The sequence below is a fragment of the Scyliorhinus canicula genome, chromosome 2, assembly GCF_902713615.1.
Source record: "Scyliorhinus canicula chromosome 2, sScyCan1.1, whole genome shotgun sequence".
NCBI classification, from domain to species: domain Eukaryota; kingdom Metazoa; phylum Chordata; class Chondrichthyes; order Carcharhiniformes; family Scyliorhinidae; genus Scyliorhinus; species Scyliorhinus canicula.
Genome location: NC_052147.1, coordinates 200,797,781 through 200,810,644, shown reverse-complemented (window position 1 = coordinate 200,810,644; position 12,864 = coordinate 200,797,781). Strand labels below are relative to the sequence as shown.

The window sequence follows — 12,864 nt, the reverse complement described above, 5'->3', positions numbered from 1 at the left end:
CTAAAGGTGGTCTAAAGAGAAGCTGCTGAGTGGTGAAATGTTTCAAGAATAGGAAAATTGTGGAAACTTTGTGGAGCGGATTCTGGATTCCCTGTGGTATTGTGTCCAAAATTGTACGTGGAAGAGGAAGTATTTGTCAGTGTGGGGTACGATGGGGATGCTTTTTGCAGTAACTTTTCACTATAATGAGATACTGGGAGCTGCCTCCTTGCTCAGCATCTGCTGAGCCGCATGCTTATTTTGGTCACGTGAGCTGCGGAGCCAGCCTCAATGAAATGAAGGCGGTTTTTTTGGCAGCTCCTGCGGCCGGCTCAGCCGCTCTGATGTTCGGACACTGAGAACATGAAGGTGTCGGAGTGAGGAGAGAGGCCGGGGGTGAGGGCCGGCTCGGCGGCCGGTGGGAGTGAGTGAAGGAGCCCAGCCCAGGCGCGGTTTTACCATGACAGCGTTAGCCGCCGCCTCCTTCTTCTCCAACATTTGCAATTTCGGCGGATGCGGCCTCACCTTTAACACCCTGGCTGAACTTATCGAGCACATCGAGGACACCCACATAGGTAGGTGCCGGCCGGCCGGCCCTGCTCACCGCTGCAGCCTGCACAGGATGAGCTGTCAGAGCCGGGCTGGACTGGAGTGGCCCAGGCCTGGCCCACGGGGGCCGGCCAGCCGGCCGGAGCCCAGCACATCGGCCTCCTCCTCCTCTCCACACACCGACTGACAGTTCATTCAGGGGTAAAGGTGCAGCTGGGAGCGCCTCCCGCCCGCCCTCCGGGTTAGGGCATTGACCCTGGCTGCACATCAGCCTCTGCCGTCCTTTCTGCACCTCACCTGGTGCTGGGTAAGGACAGCAGAGGGAACCTTCAGTCAGTCGGGGTGAAGGCACACATTCTCTTTTCAGCCCGAAATTGTTGCGCCTCGCTTTCCGCCCACCAAGTACCAATGCGCCGGCAGTATAACAATTCATGGTTAGCTTTCCTCCTTTAAATGATTGCATTCACCCGCGACAGCAGGTTGGATTTGGCCGGCTAGGGGTTTCTCCCCCCCCCCCCCCCCCCCATTCTACAAACTTAATTTTACCTTCCTTTTGATGTTGGCCGATAAAATAAGACGCGATTTAGATAGAATATGTTAATGAAATATAGAAATGTTTATCACCTTTTTGACTTAAATCAAATGTGTATACACATGAGCATCATATTTCCAGTCTACTGGTGACAAAGTAGACTGTCCTGTCCTACACTATTGCTTTTTGGGGGTCATACATTACTTATATGCTGTCTAGTAACTTACATCCTTGCAATCGTGAATTTGGTGATGGCAATACTTGAACAGATACTTATGCAATTTTATTTTTAAAGTTTGATGCTTCTACAGTCTCGAGTGGTGACTGATTTAGTTGTATAAGGTGAAACATTAAGAGATTTGATAGGTTTATTTCAGAACCTCTTTAAACATTCATGTGAGATGACACCTGTGTGATGGTACAAGAGTGTTTTTCTTGTGGGTAAACATTTACTTACAGTTTGTTAATTAGTCTCTGGGTTTCTTGAGCTCTGCTTGTACACTACTTCACTGTAAATTGTTCTCCCAAGTCTGAAGATTTTGCATGGAGCACATATCATTTTTTTGAAGTTGCATGAAGTAAGTGCTTCACTTGTTCTGGATAAAATATTGCCTGGTTTTGAATTCACACACTTTAGATAGATAAATAAAAATGCACTTGGCTATTGAGTTGTGGTGTGCAATAAGTTTGTGTGATTTCAATTCACTTTGAGCTTTGTCCAGGCTGAGAGTACAACCTTTTGATATAATAAGGTACAAATTAGTTTGTAAGGGTCATCGGAGAAGGTGACACCGCATTCGTAGGGGGTCTTTGCTAAGGCTAGAATTAAAAGTAAAGTCACTTGGTTAAAGAGTAAAGGGTACTTTGCTCCTGTGCATGATCAATACTGCCTTTTTCTTGGGGCATTTGATGACCAATGGATGTTTAAACTGCCGAAATGCTCTGTTCACCTCTTCCGTGCAGAATAATTTGTTCTCCTTTCATAAGATGAAAAAAGTAACTTTATATTTCAATATCGTTTGAAAACATTGTCCTCCCCACATGATTTTTCACTTGTGTGCTGAGGCAATGGTTAATTCCAGCATAGTTGCATAACTGTGTGAAAAGGCATTAGAGGTGAGTGGGTCAGTACTGCTCACAGAGGAGCACTCTAGATATAACTGTTGTGCATCTAGTAATCACAAGTGAGAACATATAATTTTCTCTACCCAGCCATTAACAATGATGGAGTGGGGTATTCATCTTAGACGTTGCTAGTTATTTACCGTTTGAAAAAAAATGGTGGCATTGTATGTGGTATGAATGTTTCTATTTATGATCCTGCTGTTCCTTTAGTTTTTTAAAGTATATTTGGGGACTTGTTTATGGTGTACAAAAGGATATCTGACAAGTGGTGGTGAGTTATAATTTTTCTTTTGTATCTAAGAAAGATACCTTACTCTCTGTAGATTTTCATTATACTCACTTCCACTACTGAATCCTAAAAATTGGGTAAAGGTGTACATTGTGAAGAAACCTGTGAATGTTTATATGACTGGGAAATTGTTTTATTGGTCAAAAAGTGAGAAGTTTCCAATAGAAATGTTTATTTCAGAGCTGTTTCCAGTTATAACATACATTAGTGACTGGATTTGAAATTAAATTAACAAATGTTGCCTTCAAGCCCAACATTTTGTTCGTCCCAGTTGCCGTTGAGATTACTTTCCTGCATTAATATTCATTTATGATGTCTGAAAAAAATCCTAACTTCCTGTTAACTTTTTCTTGTATTTCTGAGTTTGCATTTATAATGCATCAGGCTATGGATCAGGCTATGTAAAAGTATCACTGTAATTATATACTTGGGCCAATGATGGCACTTTAGTATCTCAGCTGATATCAGAGAAACACTTATGTTGCAACCAACTCTGCTCCTTAAATTTTCCATGTTTTGCTGGTTTGCAATGAATGATCATAAATCAAAATATTGTAAAAATAATATTGTGAAAATAAGGACAGAATGTATGACTTGAAAGTGAGGATTGCATAACATCTGTGTGCCTTGGTCCAATTATCCCTGTTTTTACCCTACCATCCTTCACCTGAAGATTGCACTTGAGCCTTGAGTAGTATATTGGAGAGATAGTTTACACTGCCTTTAATTCATTTTCTCCTTTATTAATACTGGCAAAAGCTCTATCTAAACGTTGCTAAATATTTCACTTGTTGTTTAGTGATGGACCAATTGAATCACCCAATGTTATTGGAAAAAGCTTTGACTGACCTTTTCACTATTGGAAATCCAATGTTGGACCAGAATTTACTGTCAGGCCAATGGTGTCTACTATTATATATGCATACGTTTTGTGCAGCAATTTTGGGTGAGGGCAGATATGTGCATAAATGCAAAAATCTGGAAGTTACTATCCAAAATGTGCTGCTTTGCAAAAACTGCATCTTACTATCCGACTCACCTTTTTTGAAATGTTTTAAATGGCATAAAGTTCTGGTACGGGAGAGACACACAAAAAATTAGGACTTGTCCATTTTCATATAATTCTTTTTAATGACACAAGTCTTAAATTCCTCTGGCATTGAAAGATAACTGTTACATGTGTAATCTCATTTATTCAATTTTTTGCTGTTGCTGGTTCAGACTGTGCTGTAAATTTCACAATACTTCAATCTGGTTGGATAAGGTGGTACTTAGTTGCTTTTCCTGTTCACATGGACCACGATTGCCCTGTAGAGAATGTGCTGTTTTGATTTCCCGATCATAGCAACTGTCAGTGCAATATCTCATGGAAATTACAAAGGCTAGTCTAACAAATGATGGATGCCATGTGTTCATTGGGGCTAAAATTTACGTGTGAGAATAAAAATTTTCAACAAAATAGTTTGAACAGTATTGATTGTTGTGGAGACCATTCCTGTTCAGAATTCCAATTGGAATGTTCAGACCATTCCTGTTCAGGAGCGGCACAGTGATTAGCACTACTGCCTCACAGTTCCAGGGGCCCGGGTTCGATTTGGATCTTGGGTGCCTGTGTGAAGTTTGTACGTTCACCTCATGTCTGTGTGGGTTTCCTCCGGGTACTCTGGTTTCCTCTCACAGTCAAAGGTAAGTGGATTGGCCATGCTAATTTGCCCCTTAGTGTCCAAAAGGTGAGGTGGGGTTACGGGGATAGGGTGGGGGTATGGGCCGAGGTACTCTTTTGGACGGTCGGTCATTTATGTCAATAAGGAAAGTACCGCACGCACTTGTCTGCATCAATGGTTCCGACGCGGAGATAGTGGACCGCTTCAAATTCCTCGGTGTGAACATGTGTCCTGGTCCACCCACATTGACGATACGACCAAGAAAGACTCTTCCCAACTTTTACAGATGCACCATAGAAAGCACCCTGGCCGGGATTCCCAATATTGAGGCAGGGTGTCCACGCCGTCGTGAACGCAGCCGCATTTCACGACGGTGCGAAACGGCCGCGGGCACGATCGATTCAGGCCCCGGAAAAGGGGCCAGCAGTGGGGAAGCGCGGTGGGCGTGGCGCCAGAGCATCGCGTAATGACCGGCTGATGCCGGTCTGCGTAATTTAAAGTGCGCTATCCGCGCAACAGGACCCGATGGATAGAGATGGCTGAGCTCCGCCGTGCCGCTCCCAGGTTCCGGAACAGTGATCGAGAGACTCTAGACGCAGTAGAAGAGCGCAGAGACATCCTGTGCCCAAGACGTGGGCACTGGCACTTGTCCAGCACTGTGAAGCGCGGCTGGCATGAATTGGGCACCACGATTAGCGCTGTGGGGCACAAACCCCCCGCTCTGGAGACCAGTGCCGGAAGAAGCTCCAGGACCACACGAGGGCTACCAGGGTAAGTACCCCGAGAGTCCCCCCCCACAGCCCACGCATGAGGGGGGGGGGGTGCACCACATGGGCAACACATCCCTCTTGGGCAACACTTCCATCTTGAGAGCTGCCATGGCATGGTGCCCAGTGTCCCCCACCCAGTCATAATGTTGCAAACATCTGCGGTCTTAATGCTGACTGTGATGCCCCCCCACAGGACAAGAGAGCTCACAACCACTGTGAGCATACAAGAACCGGAGGGGGATCACCTGAGCTGCATCCCCTCACCGTCCATGAGCAGGGGGCTCTGGACCTCGCTGGGGGAGTCGCTACCTGGGAGGTAGCGCCATGACAGATCGGAGGCGCAGGACCAAGTGAGACTCCCCTGCCTGGCTACACTCCCACAGCACGTCATCTCCCTCCACACCCTCCCCTCTTAACCCACCCCTCACACTCCACTCCCTCATACCCAACTCCGCTTGTCCAACGATACATGCCTTATTGTGTTCTCCAGGGCCAGGAGCCGATAGTCCAGGGACGTCTCGGAGAAGCCCCCGCCAGCCAGCTCCAAGCTCATCCGCCCAAAGGGACGCATGTCAGAGAGGGGAAGGAACATGGACAGGAGGGCCCTCTTCTGAGGCCGGGGCACTGGAGGGGGAGGCACAGAGGACAGACAGAGATGACACTGAGAAACACAGGATGGACAGTCAGGACACTGATGGCCGTGAGACGGCCGAGGCGAGGGCTGCAGGACAATGACGGATAGAGGATGGGGATTCTGGACAGTGACGTACAGAGGACGGCCAGACAGATGATGGACAGACCGGACACGGAACCTAACATGGGTCGCGGACTACGTGCATGATCTAAGGATCGACCCAGGAGACCCCAGACCTGGGGACAGATGAGGACCTCTAGTTTGCGTCACTGCAGTCACCCACAACATCCACCATCGCAGACACACTCCCCTCTGTTGGCCATTTTAGTGATGAGGCTTCCAGGTCACTGACTGGTGTACACCACACAGCCGAACTGGTACAGCAGGTGGAGGTATCAGCAGCCGAGGGGCTGGACAGTCGGAGGGCAGGCCAGGCCCAGCACCCAGCTGCCGCCCAGACGGTTCCCGGGATCCTGGACTTACCAGACCCACCCAGAGACCCGGTGCCTTTGGAAACCCAGGGAGTTGACAATGGGATGACGGCCGTCTTCCAGCAGGTGCAGTGGGAAGAGTCCATCCGCGTCCAGGAGCAGGGAATGGTGCCGGTCATGGCTGCCACCCAGGACGACACCACACGTGTGGCGTCCGCGGTGGTGGCAATGGGGGCAACGGTTTCGGCCATGGGTCAGGTTCTGCAAGGCGTGGGGCTTCATGTGCAGGCATCATCCGTGGCCCAGGAGAGGACTGCTGTCTCGCAGGCAGCCATGTGCCAGAGCCAACTGGACATTGGCGCCGTGCTCCGGGATCTGGTCCAGTCTCAGCAAGCCATCGCTGAGAGCATTGGCTGCCTTGTGCACATTGCTGGATGGCGTCGTACAATCACAACGGGAGGTTGCATAGTACCTGACCGGGATTGTGCACTCCCTGAGCTCCGTTGCTGCGAACGTTCAGACCCTGGTCGATGCCGAAACCGGCCTCCAGGACGGGCAGCACCAGGTGTCGGGGGTGCGACGGTGTATGTCTCCGATCGCACCTCCGTCCCACAGTGAGGCCCGGGGGCCGCCGTCCCGGTAACTCCAGCAAGGGACGTCCTGGAACACTCGGACTCCCCCCTACCGTCCCTGGTGCATCTGGTGGGTAGCAGGCAGAACAGGGTGGCACCACGCCATCCAGCATGCCCGCCAAGCAGCCTGGCCCATCCAAGCCGGGTCGCCCCAGGAAACACGCGCCGAAGTGGACCAACGTCACAGGGCAAGAGTCTCAGCAGTCCGCTTCCACTCCTGCTGTACCGTCTGGGGAAACACCTAGGCGTAGTGATAGGGCCTGTAAGGTAAAGAAGTTAAACACGTAGTAAGTTGGCACGGGTGCAGGGCACAGCTTAGTTCTCGGGGCGAGGGCACTTGTCTGTGAATGTCACGAAAAAGTCACTGCTACACAAAACCTAGATGACTCTGTACTATGTCCGGTGCCTGAGGGGTTGTGAGGGGGACCGAGTGGTGCTGGGTTCGAAGTCCGCCACAACAGTGATGCTGGGTGTGTGTTACTCCCCCCCCCCCCCCCCCCCCAAAAACCCCATCGTCCTCGGCACACCGACGCCAGCTACCCCACATGGGCATGTGATGGAGTATCCGTGACGCATACAGGGACCACCGAGATGGAGGGTTTAGCTGTGGCCATGAGTCAGACATTGTCTAACGATCTGGAGCTCAAAGCTCATCGCAGACTGGGTTGTCATCACTCAACATGGCACTAATCATACCCGCTGACACAAGCAACTGTGTGATACCATCCCGATATGCCGCAGGTGTAAGTTGCTGTGAAAGTGATGGTGTGGGCAATAGGGTTGTCGGATGGTGCGGGAGGTGGGGGGTGGGGGGGGGGGGGGGGTGTTTGCTGGGGAGGGTGGGGGGGGGGTTTGATGGGGAGGGTGGGGGGGGGGGTTTGATGGGGACAGTGTGGGGGGGGGTTTGATGGGGAGGGTGGGGGGGGGGTTTGGTGGGGAGGGTGGGGGGGGGGGGTTTGCTGGGGAGGGTGGGGGGGGGTTTGCTGGGGAGGGTGGGGGGGGGTTTGCTGGGGGGGGGTTTGCTGGGTGGTGCATTTGTGTGGAACAGTGATGCAAGTGCCTTGCCCAGCGGAGCAGAGGGATACAGATCCTTAGAAAATAGGCAACAGTTTTAGATAGAGGATCTGGATCGGCGCAGGCTGGGTGGGCCGAAGGGCCTGTTCCTGTGCTGTCATTTTCTTTGTTCTTTAGTTCATGAAACGTGCTGAGATCAACGCCTTGCGTGCTCGCTCTCCAAGCCGGTGGTGTCATGCAGCCTCCCGGCCATATGCAGCCCCCAGGTAGTGTCTGTGCCACTCCCCTCCCCCCCCCCTCCCCATCCTCCTCCTCTTCCTCATGTGCAAATGGATTGCCGTCATCAGTCTCCCCCTGTGCCTCCTCCTCCTGGAAATCACCCCTCTGCTGGGCAATGCTGTGTAGCACACATCATGCAACAAATATGCGGCCGACCCCCTCGGAATGGTACTGCAGGGCATCTCCAGAGTGGTCCAGGCACCTGAATCGCATCTTCAAGAGGCCGAAGCACCTCTCCATAACACCCCTGGTTGCTGCATGGGCCTCATTGTAGCGGGTCTCCACGTTGGTCTGTGGCCTCCGTATAGGCGTCATCAGCCACAACCGCAACGGGTCACCCCTGTCGCCCAGCAACCAGCCCCTCAGCCGGGGGGGGTGGGGGGTGTGGGTGGATGGGGGTGTCCCTCAAACATGGCGGGGATGTACGATTCCACCAGTGCAAAGGCGTCATGCACACTGCTGGGGTACTGGGGTGTACACATGCATTGTCATCATGCGATGGTCGCAGACCATCTGAATGTTCATAAAAGTAGGTCCCCTTTCTGTTCCTGAAAATTTCCCTGTTCTCCGAGGGTGGGCGCATGGCGACGTGCACGTGAGATCCCAGATAGGTCCCTGCTCGGCGCCTGGAATGAACCATCGCAAAGAAGTTGAGCGTTACCGTTACCTTGACGGTCACCGGGATAGCATATCCTCTTCCCCTGTTCCACATGGTGCCAGGTGGGCCATGAGGTGGCATATATGTGCCACGGACTCCCTACTCAATCGGAGTCTCCTCCTGCATGCCCTGTCCTGCAGGTCCTCAAAGGAAATGCGGTCACGGTAGACTCGAGGCCTTACGGGGCGCCTCCTGTGCCTTGACACCACCACCTGCTCCTCCTCCTCCCCCTGCGCCCCATCAAGATCAGAATCCTCATCCTATGCATCCCCGACGATGTGGTGGTCATTGTCCCCCTCCTGCCTCCTCCTGCACCTGTCGGGCGGGAGGGCCTGCAGCCTCAACGGCTGGCAAGGGGCCCTCTGCAGCCACTCCCTCTGTTGCACCAGCCGCAGCTGCTCTGAGCTGCCTGCGTCGACGCTGCCGGATGAACGATGGTGCTTGGAAACTTCGACAACCAGGTGCCATGGGATACATGTGTGCCCTGGTTGCCTGGTCTTGCTGCAGACACGTAGGCACCCTGACCCCTGCCCACAGTCTCTGTCCACTGGCCAGTTCACCCCGTCCCTGCTCATTGCTGCGCCAGTGGCCTTTGCCCATCAGCATGACCTCGACCTGCGAGCGTGTCTTTGCCACATCCTGCAATGACAGGCCGGCTGGCATGTCGCTCCCATGAATAACCTTCCCCAACCCCCAACCCCCACCACGGGCCTGACTGCATCCTTCCCCTTCCCCCTCCTCCCTCTCTTTACCAACCCCCCCCCCCCCCCCCCCCCCCCCCCCCCCCCCCCATGGGCATGGCGGTATCCTGCCCCCCCGAGCATGGCGGCACCCTTCCCCAAAAACCCTCCTCCCGCCAACATCGGCTGTGGGCACCAAAACTCCGACGGTGTGACCGACTTTGGCCCGTGCGGGCCGCTGAATAGCGGGTGCCCGGAGAATCGCCGTACTTAGTGCCCTGGGCGATTCTCCGACAGGCGCGGCACCGACCTCAATGACTGCGTTCTCGCCGGATGGGAGAATGGCGGAAAGGCGTTGTGCGAAAAATCAGCGCGAACGGCGATTCTCCCAGCCGGTGAGGCATGGGTGAATCCCGCCCTCTATCTGGCTGCATCGTAGCCTGGTATAGCAACTGCTTGGTCCAAGACCATAATAAACTACAGAGAGTCGTGAACACCGCCCAGTCCATCACACTTGACTAATTTCTGGCTCTTCAGTGAAGGAAGAGATCGGGGTGCCACTTTCTTTTTGATTTGATTTATTATTGTCACATGTATTAGTATACAGTGAAAAGTATTGTTTCTTGCATGCTGTCCAAAAATGCATACCGTACATGGGGAAGGAGATACTGCAGAATATAATGTTACAGTTATAGCAAGGTATAGAGTAAAAATCAACTTAATACGAGGTAGGTCCATTCAAAAGTCTGATGGCAGCAGGGAAAAAGCTGTTCTTGAGTCGGTTGGTACATCTCCTCAAACTTTGGTATCTTTTTCCTGACGGAAGAAGGTGGAAGAGAGTGGCTGCCTTTCTGAGGCAGCGAGAATTATCGAGTCAATGGATGGGAGGCTGGTTTCCGTGATGGACTGGGCTACATTCACGACCTTTTGTAGTTTCCTGCGGTCTTGGGCAGAGCAGGCTCCATACCAAGCTGTGATACAACCAGAAAGAATGCTTTCTATGGTGCATCTGTAGAAGTTGGTGAGAGTCGTAGCTGATGTGCCAAAGTTCCTTAGTCTTCTGAGAAAGTAGAGTCGTTGGTGGGCTTTCTTAACTATGGTGTCGGCATGGGGGGGACCAGGACAGATTGTTGGTGATCTGTGCACCTTATACTTCGTTCCCATTGATGTAGACAGGCGCATGTTCTCCACTATGCTTCTTGAAGTCGATGACAACCTCCTTTGTTTTGTTGACATTGAGCGACAGATTATTATCGTCGCACCAGATCATCAGATTCTCTATCTCATTCCTGTACTCTGTCTCGTCACTGTTTGAAATCCAACTCACTACGGAAAATTTGAAAAGATAGAATTAGAGGATATAAGAACATAAGAACTAGGAGCAGAAGTAGACCGTCCGGCCCTTCGAGCCTGCTCCGCCATTTTATAAGATCATGGCTGATCTTTTCGTGGTCTCAGAACCACTTACCCGCATTCTCGCCATATTCCGTAATTCCTTTATTTTTCAAAAAAACATCTACCCTATCTTTAAATATTTTCAATGAAGTAGCGTCTACTACTCCTTTCAGTAGGGAATTCCATACTTTAACCACCCTTGAGTGAAGAAGTTCCTCCTTGATTCAGTCCTAAATCTGCTCCCCCTAATCTTGAGGCTATGCCCTCTTGTCCTACTTTCACCTACCAGTGGAAACATCCTTTCTACTTCTATCTTATCCATTCCCTTCAAAATTTTATATGTTTCTATTAGATCCCCCCTCAACCTTCTGAATTCCAGTGAATATAATCCCAATCTACTCAGCCTCTCCTCATACGATAATCCCCTCAACTCTGGAATCAGCCTAGTGAACCTCCTCTGCACCCCTTCTAGTGCTAGCACATCCTTTCTCAAGTGTGGAGACCAAAACTGCACACAGTACTCCAGGTGTGGCCTCACCAGCACCTTGTACAACTGCAACATTACCTCTCTACTTTTAAACTCAATCCCCTTCGCAATGAAGGACAAAATTCCATTTGCCTTCCTAATTACTTGTTGCACCTGCAGACCAACCTTCTGTGACTCATGCACAAGTACACCCAGGTCCCTCTGCACAGCAGCATGCTGCAGCTTTTTACCATTTAAGTAATAATCCGTTCTATTGTTACTCCTACCAAAATGCACGACTTCACACTTACTGACATTATACTCCATCTGCCAGACCTTTGCCCACTCACTCAATGTGTCAATGTTCCTCTGTAAGGTTTTACAGTCCTCAGTACACTTTGCTCTGCCACATACCTTTGTGTCATCTGCAAACTTAGATACCTTACACGTAGTTCCCAACTCCAAATCGTCTATATAAATTGTAAATAATTGTGGTCCCAACACTGATCCCTGAGGCACACCACTCGTCACTGATTGCCAGCCAGAATAGCACTCATTTATTCCCACTCTTTGTTTCCTGTTAGACAACCAATCCTCTATCCATGCTAGTACTCTACCCGTAACACCATGCATCCTTATCTTATGCAGTAGCCTCTTGTGCGGTACCTTGTCAAAGGCCTTTTGGAAATCTAGGTACACCACATCCACTGGGTCCCCTTTGTCTACCTTGCTCGAAATGTCTTCATAGAATTCCAAGAGATTCTTCAAGCATGACCTGCCCTTCATGAATCCATGCTGCGTCCGTTCAATGGGACAATTTCTATCGAGGTGCCCTCCTATCTTTTTCTTGATAATAGACTTGAGCATCTTCCCCACGACAGAGGTTAAGCTAACCGGTCTATAATTCCCCATCTTTTGTCTACTTCCCTTTATAAACAGTGGCGTCACATTTGCTGTTTTCCAATCCTCTGGGACTGCCCCAGTGTTCAGCGAATTTTGGAAAATTACTGCCAGTGCATCTGCTATTACTCCAGCCATCTCTTTCAGTACCCTGGCATACATTCCATCAGGGCCAGGCGACTTATCTATCCTGAGCTCCATTAGCTTGCCCAACACTTGCTCTTTCGTGATAGTAATGCTTTCCAGGTCCTCGCCTACCTTCTTCTCTCGGTCAATTGCTGGCATGTTATTAGTGTCCTCCATTGTGAAGACCAATACAAAATATTTGTTCAATACCTCTGCTATTTCATCATATCCCATAACTAAATGACCACTCTCGTCCTCTAACGGACCAATATTTACTTTCGCCACTCTTTTTAGTTTTATATAATTATAAAAACTTTTGCTATCTGTCCTTATATTCTGTGCCAGTTTTTTTTCATGTTCTATCTTACTTTTCTTTATGGCTCTTTTCGTGGCTTTCTGCTGACCTTTAAAGTTTCCCCAATCTTCTCGTTTCCCGCTGATCTTGGCCACTTTGTAAGCCTTCTCTTTCAATTTGACAGCCTCATGTATCTCCTTAGACACCCATTGTAGATTACCTCTTTTCTTACAATTCTTCCTTCTCACTGGAATATACTTTTGTTGAGCACTATGAAAGATTTCTTTGGAAACAAATATTTTATGGTAGGACAGTTGAGGAGCAGTGGAGTACTTTCAATCTACTTTAGCGAGGTCCTTCCTCATTCTATCGTAGTCCCCTTTGTTCAAGCATAGAATCCAATACCAGGGTCCTATCATCACACTCTCCATCTGTATACTAAATTC

The 12,864-nt window shown here is 50.0% G+C and overlaps 1 protein-coding gene across 1 annotated transcript in view; it reads left to right on the top strand.

The window, feature by feature from the left end:
* The first annotated feature begins 260 nt into the window (after nt 1-260).
* Nucleotides 261-12,864, top strand: part of LOC119961883 (juxtaposed with another zinc finger protein 1-like) — a 174,615-nt gene continuing 162,011 nt past the window's right edge. Inside the window, exon 1 of the mRNA XM_038789347.1 lies at nt 261-554. Within this exon, the coding sequence (XP_038645275.1) occupies nt 440-554 (115 nt within the window). The 5' untranslated portion in view covers nt 261-439. The remainder of the gene's footprint in view (nt 555-12,864) is intronic.